This window comes from Salvia hispanica, chromosome 5 (genome assembly GCF_023119035.1).
Source record: "Salvia hispanica cultivar TCC Black 2014 chromosome 5, UniMelb_Shisp_WGS_1.0, whole genome shotgun sequence".
Classification (NCBI taxonomy): domain Eukaryota; kingdom Viridiplantae; phylum Streptophyta; class Magnoliopsida; order Lamiales; family Lamiaceae; genus Salvia; species Salvia hispanica.
In genome coordinates, this window is record NC_062969.1 from 14,005,652 (window position 1) to 14,016,585 (window position 10,934).

At 35.0% G+C, this 10,934-nt stretch overlaps 2 protein-coding genes across 2 annotated transcripts; one reads left to right on the forward strand and one right to left on the reverse strand.

The window, feature by feature from the left end:
• The first annotated feature begins 4,778 nt into the window (after window positions 1-4,778).
• LOC125187284 (histone H4) lies at window positions 4,779-5,286 on the forward strand. Its single transcript, XM_048083837.1, has one exon. The coding sequence runs from the start codon at window positions 4,840-4,842 to the stop codon at window positions 5,149-5,151; it is 312 nt and encodes a 103-aa protein (XP_047939794.1). The 5' UTR covers window positions 4,779-4,839; the 3' UTR covers window positions 5,152-5,286.
• A 3,361-nt stretch (window positions 5,287-8,647) lies between these two features.
• LOC125187119 (heat stress transcription factor A-2-like) lies at window positions 8,648-10,035 on the reverse strand. The gene is made up of 2 exons (XM_048083643.1): window positions 9,583-10,035; window positions 8,648-9,502 (listed from the first exon to the last, which is right to left on the reverse strand). The coding sequence occupies exons 1-2, from the start codon at window positions 9,892-9,894 to the stop codon at window positions 8,798-8,800; spliced, it is 1,017 nt and encodes a 338-aa protein (XP_047939600.1). The 5' UTR covers window positions 9,895-10,035; the 3' UTR covers window positions 8,648-8,797.
• Window positions 10,036-10,934: the final 899 nt, after the last annotated feature.

The following is a 10,934-nucleotide window of genomic DNA, read 5'->3' on the forward strand; positions in this document are numbered from 1 at the left end:
TCCCTAAATTGAAGAGGTAAAGATAATTTTAAAATAAAAAAAAGGTATAATCCCTTTTAAAATTTCCCTCTCCCTAAGAATTTTTTTTCTAAAAAAAGGGTAAATATGGAATTTATTTTTTCAAAAATTTATTACCCTTGGAACCCCTCTTACAAAGATTTTGTAATGGGATGGAGAGAGAGAGGGAAAAAAAAATGAAAGAAGAGTGTGTGAAAGTTGGCCAAAGAAAAATTTGGAATTTTAAAGAAAAAGATCACAAACCCCAACGGTTTTTCCCATAAATCAATATCATTTGTTCATTAAAAAAAGAATATGACGGTGTTATGACGACTAATTTATGCGGCGGTGGGCGGTGGACGAAAGAAAGCGTGAGAAAAACGAAAACCATATTTTGAATTTTGAATTAAATCAAATTAAAATTTAATTCAATTTTTCCCTTTTTTTCCAAATTTCCCCAGTTCTTTTTTTTTTAATTCATTAAGGGTTAAATTTACTCGTTTTATTTTTTTTTGGTTGTACATTTAAATTGTTTTTACAGTTTATGATTTTGAACCCTTTAGATAGTGTGTGTATCAAAATTTTTAAAAAATCAATTCAAAAAAGTAAATTCACTATGATTAAATGGAGGATAAAGGAGAAGTGTAATGAGAGAGACAATCAATAAAACAGAGACAGAGATTTTGGTAATGTAAAAAGACAAAAAATACTCTTTCTCTGTAGTTCAATTTTTATAATATTGAAAATGCAATGTAAAATTAACCCGTATACTTTGCATTTTTCCCCATTACTTTTAAAATTTAAATTGAACTCCGGGGAGACACTGATATGGCACAAAGGAAAAAAAGGGGGAAAAGCCCATCAGCAAAAAAAAAAATTAAAATGGGAAAAAACTTAGTAATACAATTTCTTTGCGGGGATTTTTTTTTATCAAACCCGAGGGATTTGAGTTATCGCATTAGTGATTTTTTTTTTCTATGGTTTTCAATCTTCACAAATACGATTGGCTTATTTAACAAATTTATTGAGTTTGGATTTTTTATGAGTCACTTTTCTAATTTTATTATCCCAATTCCCCCAATTTCCACTCAAACCTTTCTTAAAACTCACAAACCCCAAATTTAAACCCAATTTAAGCCAAACGAAAGGAAATAATATATTTTAAAATCAATATGCACTATTAACTTACTCATAAACTCATTTATAGAGGGAGTAGTACAATATGTCAGTGTGACTGAATAAAAAATTTAGTTGGGTAGGTACAATTTCTACCATAAACTAGAAGACAGTTTGATCGAGGTTACAAAGTTGTGTTTTTAACCCCCAACCTCAAGCTGTTCAAGTCATAGTGACTACTTTAATCAAAAAATAAACATTCCTAATAATGTAAATAAAAATAAACAGAGAATTGAAGTACTAGTAAGTTGGGCAACATTTTGATACCACGTTACCACGTCGACCCCCAAACCCAATTTTGTTCATAAATTAACTTATACTTACTCCCTAAAGTCTTTTGCAAATAGGTATTTTTCAAATAAAAATATTGTTATGGAAAATAATCTTATTAGAATAAATTTTTTTCAAAAAAAAAATTTTTAAATTTTTTAAAGAACAAAAAATATGAGAAAATTTATAATTTCAAGGTTGAAAAGAAAATTTTTTGAAAGAAGTATTAGATGGATCACTAAACCGCACGATATAACCAGAGTTTGGGTTTAAAAAAACAAAAAGCCCCCTCGAGGACACTTAATTACTTCTACTTTTAATTTGAAACATGAGTCCAATTTTAAAATGAGAAACAATAATTAGAAGTTCTAAACTTGTATATGATAACAATTCACAATACAAATGAAAACTCAAAATTTAAAATAAGTTTTCAAACTAAAATTTGAAACAAAACACCCGTAATAAGAATTTTTCACCTATTGCAAAAGATCAACCAAAAAAACACATGTTGTTTAAAAATAAGCTTATAAATGTTGATTATAATGGAGATTGATATCTAAACTCTCCTCCTAAAAAGGGGTTTTTTTTTGTTAAGGAGAAAGAATAAAAAAGGAAATAAAAAAACGTGATAAAAAAAAAATTAAAAGACTCAATATTATAAACATCAAAAGACTTCCTTCATCTAGGGGAATACTAAAAAGCTGTAAATAAAATTAATAAAAACAATTAAGAATAGTTCAATAGAAAACAATGTTACAAAAAGTTAAAAAAAAAAAGAAAATAAACACTATTTTTTACAAAATTCTTCGTTTTTCGCCCCCTCCCCCAGTTTTTTCCCCCTGACTATAAGATAATCCTAACTATTTTGGGGGACAATGCCCCAAAGTTTTTGATTTTTTTATGGAATATTAGAGTTATTTTTAAATTTTTTTATAGTTATGAACGGTTATATACCACTAAAAGCAAGTGGATTGACATTTTTTTATGAATTTAAAAAAACTAAAGCAAAGAACACTTAAGCAAAAAATATACTATGCAAACCTTTGGAGGATATTCACCGTCAATTCCTATGTAGTCGTTCCATGGTGGCGGAGGATGAAGAGGCAATAGGCAATGTGCTGGAGTCGGATTTCGTTTCCATGCTCAATATATCTATGAATTTTAGGGTAATGTGTATATCATAGTCCTGTATATATATACAGTGATTGGATGTGAGGCGTCATTCATCACTGAAACAGAAACGAAAAGTTCTCATTTATTTAGCTAATTAACCATGATCATGGCATTTTCAAAAAAACGTTCAATAATGATGAAGGCAATTTGAAAACGTCTTGGAGAATAAATGTCAATTTAAATCCATAGTGATTGTTGGACGTGAGAAGCTTAATGCTTAAAACTTATAAATATTCACAATGATAACATTTGTAACCGTTATACTATTAAACTAAATTTAATCTTATCTAAATATATGTATAATCGCATGAATTAGTAGGAGTTACAAAAGCCATAACAGCTCAGCTTTCCTTAATTGCATTTACATCCTTTGCACAAAATTATCATTCAAAATGGCCCAAAACTCGCATTTTATATATGTATAGATTACTATTCTTAGGTCATCTCCAACCATTTACATCAAATACAAATTCAGTTTTGAGTTTGGGTCACACCAAAATATAATTTTACTCCAATCATTTACTCCAAATTCAAACCCCAAAAATATTCCATATTTACAACTTTTTATATCTTTTCAATTATACCTACGTACTTATTTAAATTACATATTATCCCGCAATATTATGAATAATTTATATAAATTAAATTATTATACAAAATTTCTTATTAATATATTTTTGTATTAAATATAATTTATATTAAAAAAACATAATTTTAGTAAATTTATTAATTATTACTTGCAAAAGAAACATAATTTATTATGGTACGATAGTCTCGCAATGTCTTGCTAATTATTTAATTATTTTCAATGAAAAAATGTTTGCAATTCTTAAAAAAAGAGTTACGTGTATTATATGGCTGGCTAATTCAACATGTTAAAATAATAATAAGGACTAGTATGCAATATCTCAAAAAAAATTTGTAGTAGTTACTCATTTTTAGTGTTTACTCTAAATTTGATATTGTTTTATTAAAATATCCAAAAATGAGTTTGCATATGATATATGGTTGGAGAACTTTTTTACACAAAAAATGGAATTTAGTGTACGGTCAGAGGTGATCTTAGTTATGGATTACTAAATCACTATGAATTATATTAAATTTAATACTACCTCCATCCCATAAAATATAAATTTTATGATGTGAATTTTCACTAATACAATACCATTTTTCTTTTATTCTTTCATATTTTACCAATTTTTTTATCTTACTTTATTAGTTGTGCATTAAAACTCGTGTCGTTTAAAAAGTTGTCTATTTTTCAAGGGCGGATAGTATAAATCACTAAACTCTAATTTAAAATAATTACAAAATAATTATTAAATAAAATAAAATATAAGTTTATAATTTTCGTAAATATGGTTGAGGCAACATTTGGTGATTGGTGTAGTTGATAAGCTATCCTCCTTCGACACATAATTCTATTTTATGCATCAAGTTTCACACATCATTCGTTTACTAGATGCGATTGTCCGGAGAAGCACTTCCCATCATGCATAGACTTTTTATAGTGAGACTAGAACACTTTGGAGTTTAGAGAGATTGTGAAATTACGAAAAAGATCTTCTAATCCACTCTTCTTACTCTACTTCTACTCCATCTCTCACAATGCAATAAAATAATCTTCCAGATTGTAGTATTGTTTTATTGCATTGTAAGAGGTGGAGTAGGAAGAGTGATTAGGAGATCCTCTCTAGTGAAAGTGATGAAATTGCGTAGAAATCAAAGATAAAGAACTGCAGAAACCGTTAAGAAAAAGAAGATGAAGAACGGCATAAACCACTAAAAAGATGCAAACAAAGAGAGCAAAGAGATTTTCTTTATTGACTATAGCACAAAACACAAACTACACTAACTCGTAGTAAATCCTAAACAAACATTTCTTTTATCACTCGTTTATTAAAATGCAAAACCCATTGGAGTTGTTAGTTTTAAATGCCACGTCAGTTATCCGCAATCAGATATACTTATTCACAGCCGTCGATCTCAAATATCGTACAGCCGAGATCTAACCTTTCTAATTCACTCAGATCGACATCCCAGCCGTCCAACACCACAAAATCCTACAGCTCAGAGCATTTCCGCCAAAACTGACCACGAAATTCAAATCTTCCCTCTTCTCCCCTCTCTTCTCCAGCCTTTAAAACCCTTGAGATTCTCACAACAAATTCCATCTCTTCAATTTGCCGAATCAAATACTCCTACAAATCTCTCACACCGAAAATGTCTGGGCGCGGAAAGGGAGGCAAGGGGCTGGGAAAGGGCGGAGCAAAGCGTCACCGTAAGGTGCTCCGCGACAACATCCAGGGCATCACGAAGCCGGCCATCCGGCGTCTGGCGAGGAGAGGCGGCGTGAAGAGGATCAGCGGCCTCATCTACGAGGAGACCAGAGGAGTTCTCAAGATATTTTTGGAGAACGTTATCAGAGATGCCGTCACATACACTGAGCACGCCAGGAGGAAGACCGTCACCGCCATGGATGTTGTCTACGCTTTGAAGAGGCAGGGTCGGACTCTCTACGGCTTCGGCGGCTGAGATTTTATCAAATTTCTTAAGATTCTGCTATTATTTTAAGTTGAAATCGTTAGGGTTTGTAGATCTGGTATTTTGGTGTTCGACTGTATTACCTCTTATTTTGTCTATGGGAAGAAAATACCTTGTTGAGAGAAATGGATGTGTTATTTCATCAGTTAAACAATTGGTCTTCGTTGAAGGGCGCAGAAAATATAAATCGATGTATTCCTACCAATATTGGATTAAACCTTGCATACCAAAATATCAGGAATTTTCAAAAAATATAAATAAAACATTCAGGTTTTGATTTCTTTGCCGATGACGTGAGGCTAGTTTCCCTCCCGGCAGGGAGAGTCCCATCCACCGGTGCTCTTTTTTTCAGAAATTTGTTTGTAAATTGGAAAGGGGATATGAAATTGGAGATGAAGGACTGCGATGTTGGCTACATTGGTGATGGTCCTTGCTTATATGTATAGTGGAAAAGTTAGGGGTTTCCCCTAAAAATGTTTGCGTTTGTGTTGATGATGAGTGCTTGCATTTGGCGTGTAGGCCTGCTGCTGCATTCATGGTGGAAGTTATGTATGCGTCATTTGTCTTCCAGATCATTGAATTGGTTACCACTTATCTAGAATTGAATATTTTCAATTTAACTATTTTATCTTGTTTTTTTGTGAATTTGTTATTCGTGTTCAATTGTTTGTGTTTCTATGTTGATCGCACAATTGATGTATTGGGATGTTATATTATCATGGATTCATGTTTTAGGACGAGTACAGTTTTGTCCACTCATAATGGATTAAATTAAGGCAGCATACAATGAGCCTCGAACAACAAGTGTTTTGACTTCAGTTTTGTTTAAAACTAGGAGTGGTTGGTTCTCCTCTTGTTGCAGCTTGATCTTGTGTTCTTCTTGTTGCGGCTTGATCTTGTGCTCCTCTTGTTGATTGAAAGCTATGTCAATTGTCATCAATTAGTTCTTGTATCAGCAAAATTGGCTCTAGTGGTTTGGGAACTAATACAGACTACCTTAATTCATGGGTCTGTCTTGAATATGCATCTATGCTGTTAGTTACTCCATTCATTGTTTAGTGTAGCAAAATCATAGTACTGCTACCTTTTAATTTGGCTGGGACATGAGAGTGAGTATTTACTATTTTGAATCTGGCTTCAGGAAGTCAGTTTGATACAGAAGGCAACAAGTACGAGCTCAGATTGATCTTTGAGCTGTACTCGAGCAAGCATAGTTTGAGCACATTTAGTTGTTTCTAGTTTAAACCAGTAGTCTCTGATTCAGCACTCAAACATTCTGGGCTGTTGGAACGGCCCCTAGTCAGTTGCCTTGGATGCAGAATAATTGTATAAAAAACTTTAAGGCAAAAAATCATTTTTACATTATCCTAAACTTGTTTAGGCATTGTGAGATAGGTGTAATCAACAAGAATGCAAGGCTATCCAAACTCTTGTACTTAAAAGAAGAGGACACCAACTAGATGAAGCATTTGCGCTTACTGTGACTCAAAAACCACAGCCGAAAAATAATTGTATCACTGTTGACTAAGGGAGCTAGACCATCTGATCTCACTTCAAATGGCAGAAAATCCCTTCAGATCTCTATTGATACAGAAGGAAAAGCTATTCCGACGGATCAAATGTGCATAGAGATTCATTACTGGGAGAAGCTTCCATGTGTCTTGCTATGGCTGGTGATGATTTATGACACAAGTTTCTTTATCTTGAAAATAGAGGTAATTCACTCTATCAGTTCAGATACATCCTTTTGGGATTGTTTCCTACTTTTTCAGGGGTTAAGTGGTGCTTGGCAGTGGTTGAGCTGTACTACGGTTTGGAGAAGTAAAATGATGAGAAAGTAAAGGAAAGAAACTGAAAGATAGGGAAAATAAAAAAGATTATTTGATTGGGTTCTTTTTGGCATTAGTCAAAGAGATGCTCTGTGTTTTTAGAAGTCTCTCGCAATGGCTAAGTATAAAAAATTGAACTTGTGCATTGCATGTTTGTAGTTGTAGTTTGTGTATTGCAGTAACTTGTTTAGAGTATGATGGCGGGAGTTAAAACTGATAATTGATCTTTCAGTTGCATTGGCCACCAGCCTCCTATTTTCCATGGATAATGCTCTAGTTGATGAATCATTCAAATATCATTTAAATGAGGCACCTTTTAAGGTCAAAGAGGAATATTTGGATAGGCTGAGAACCCTCTCCAAACTGTATAGTGCAGCTTATTTTCTTTTGTAGGATTTTCGGTTGACTCAACAGATTAGGCTGGAGCCTTTCTTAGTGACTGTCTTCAAAATAGTGAGCATAACAGAATGTGTTTGTATAATGTCTACATATCTTATACATACAAAGTAACTTTTACCAATCTGTACAATAAGAAGAAGTTAATACTGTGGCTTAGTAGGAAATCATTATCAATTTCTCTTCTCATAATTGTGCTTGTCTTGTTACACGGTGGTTGTAATCACTTGCGAGAGAGCTTGTGGCTGTGATCAATTCTCAATCTTTTTCAGTTTTATGCTTTAGGAAACAAATGTTATCTGCCAAGATATAGTATTGAGTCACATCATTAAATTTCCCCACTTACTTTATAAGGAAACCATCCGCCGCGTGGCTACCATTGAATTGTGAGACTTGGAGCCAATTTTCTTTGTTTGAACTTTCTAGTGAAATGTATTCATTTGGAATATGACAAACAAAACTTATTTATTTTGGATTTTAGTGAGAAAAATTGGATGCAGTGGGTCTTGTCCAATCATCTAACAGAAACCTTTCTACAGTTTTTCTCAGCAACACCATTTTTTTTTAATATAAGAACTTAATTTTTTGTTCTTTTTTTACTTAGTATTTCTTATTTTTTCTGGGTGGGGTATGCTATAAGGTCATGAAACATGGAGTATAATTCACACACCCGATACACACTCTCTGCGTTGAACATTGTCACAACTTACCAACTCAATCTTGCAATTTTCTTCTTCAGGAATATTTGAGTCATAATCATTCAATTGCTCACTTACTTTTTTAGGAAGGCATCTGACGCGTGGCTACCGTTGAACACTTGAACATTCTAGCGAACTGTATTTTATTATTCGTAAAATAGAGAACATCACTCAATTTTTGGACTTCAGTTAGAATAGTTATAAAATACATTGTCCAATGTGTTATACCTAATACATTATGTTAAAACTCAATTTTTTTACCATTGATTTGGACACAGTCACATCTTGTGTTACTCCTAACGGTTAAGAATAATCATGTTATGTTATTCTAGTTTTTAAACCAGATCGCATATTTCACCAATATAATGACATTCTACCAAGAGTGAAGAGAGCCAAATACTCTATCTTATAGTCACCTAAATGTATTTCAAAATATACTACTATCTCGTTTATAAAATGGAATCCAATTCAAGCTAAAAACCATGATTTAGATGGTCTAATTGCGATTAAGGGATAAAAGAAAAGAATCAAGAAACCTTCCAAATTTAAGGGACATTCAAAGCATTCAAGAAAAGATCAACAGTCACTGCACTTATGGAAAAGCAAAGCAACATATGTTTGTGTATCTACAATAAAGATGAGCATCCAAAGCCTACCAAACATTGCAAAGTTGAGCTCAACCATTGCCAAGATTATACCTATCATAGCTGTGCATCAAGCAGATTCGCAAGAACCAACCATTCCATTGGCCGGAGGCTCTGCAATGAGGCCCTCCAACTCCGAAACTATATCCGAATGCTTCCAAGTCCCTGCGTTGTCTCCCTCATCCTCATACATCACATCATCCTCCATCAATTTCTCCCACAAGAACTCATTCTCAGACGCGGTAGTGGTGCTGGTCCCAGACTCATCCGACGAGAAGGCCTCTGCTCCGATCATCATCTCCTGATAAACCTGATCAAGACTCCTCTCAGCCTCACCACCAACAAGCTCCTCAACATCTATGCAACGATGCTCCACTCTCCTCCTCTTGTTCATCATCCTCACTCTCTCAATCAAGCACTGCAAAGACATCGGATTCCTCAAGGACTTGATCATGAAAACCACCATGTGCTTCTGCTTCGTCTCGGTCACAAGCAGACGCTCCCTCACCGCGGCTAGATCCTGCATCGAGCTCTCGTTCTGGTGCTTGAGCTTCGCGATTTCCGCTCTGAATCCAGCGTAGTCGCTGCTCAGCTTTTCGAGCTCCGCATCCGCCGATTCAACTCCATGAATATCGGTGGACTCACGAGCTTCCTTTTGTCGAATCGCCATGGACTTATTCTTCCTCCTTGTCATATGCTTCAACAAATGCCTCTTCCCCTGCTCGAACCCTTCGCACCGAAACTCCCACCTGTCCGGATCAATCTTTCTGAAGCGCTGCACAGTTCAATTAATTTTACAACACATGTATTTTTCTACTGATAAATTGGTATGAATGAGAAATGAGAGATACTGACATAAGTGTTGAGCTGGCGAACGAAGCTGGAGAAATTGTTGTGCTTGAAATGTTTGGGGAGCAAATCGGCGGAGAATTTGTGAGGATCCCACACGATGAAGCTGTCTCTGGTGAGGCTCCATGAAATGATGGAGTCGGTGCGAGCGTCGTCAACCATCTCATACGTCTTCTTCAAGAACGCCGGCGGCCCAATTTCTCTCAGCCCCTCCATCGGCTTCGCCTCCTCGTCGTCGGAATACATAAGCACCTCTTCTTTCACACTCACAAACTCTTGCTTCCTCTCCTCCTTGAAACCAAAACCGTTTTCACCCATTTTATGCCTCGTGCTAAAAAACTAGTACTACTCTTGTACTGGAAAAAGATTATTTCTGTACACTCACGGCAAAGCGGCGGTGTGTGTGTGTTTTGTGTGTGTGAGAGAGGGGTACTATAATTTACATATATCCATTCTTGTGATTTGTATTGTGGGATGAATTTGAATTCATGTTGAAATTTGGATGGAAATTTGGTGAGGTGTCAAAATGTTAAGCCAAAAGAGGAAAGATTGATTGAGTGATGGGGACATCTTGGTGCCATTTGTCGCATTTCTAAGTTTGAAATAAAAGAGCAGTCTAGTTACCTGACAATGTATTGTTGAAAAAATTTAATACACCAGCTCATGGTAATTAATTGTTGCCCCCTTGTTTTAATCTTTGCCATCCGCATTCATTTCTCTCTATTATCCGTCTCTTAACCGTCTCATCTCTCATCTCTGTTTATAGGTCCTATTGTATTTTTCAGCTCATCTCTTAATTAAAAGACAACACTCGCATCCTTTCATCTCTTAACCATCTCATCCCTTAACTATTCATTCAATTTCATTTTTTATTTTTAATTCCAACAAATTCAATTAATAAAAACACACTTCATTAATTAAAATAAAAATTACAATTTAAAAGCCTAAAAAATAAAAAAATACATAATTTAAAATCCTAAAAAATAAAAAAAATACATAATTAAAATACTCTAAATTAAACTAAAAAGCTACTCCGCCGGCGAATCATCCCCCGAAGTCGGCGGTGCACCCAAGTTAGATCGATCCCGAATACCAAGTTGAGCTTTCAGATGCTCGATTCCGTCCATATGGGCTTCAAATTGGCGAGGATTCATTTTTGAAGTGTCCGCCATCGTGGCGACCAGGTACATGGACATTAGGGTGTTCGAGCCCGTGCCGGAGCCCGAGCCCGCCTGGCTTGATTCGCCGCGGCCCCTCCCCTTCCCTTTCACCCTCGCTCTAGCCGCCTTCGCCGCCTTGGTCTCTTGGGGCCGACGTCGTGAACCGGAAGACCCCCCTGCATCATCGGTTGGCGTGCC

Coding starts and splice junctions, on each gene's coding strand:
- LOC125187119 (XM_048083643.1), bottom strand. CDS start 9,894: ATGGGTGAAAACGGTTTTGGTTTCAAGGAGGAGAGGAAGCAAGAGTTT. Junction 9,503..9,582: donor TTCGCCAGCTCAACACTTAT/GTCAGTATCTCT, acceptor TGAACTGTGCAG/CGCTTCAGAAAGATTGATCC.
- LOC125187284 (XM_048083837.1), top strand. CDS start 4,840: ATGTCTGGGCGCGGAAAGGGAGGCAAGGGGCTGGGAAAGGGCGGAGCA.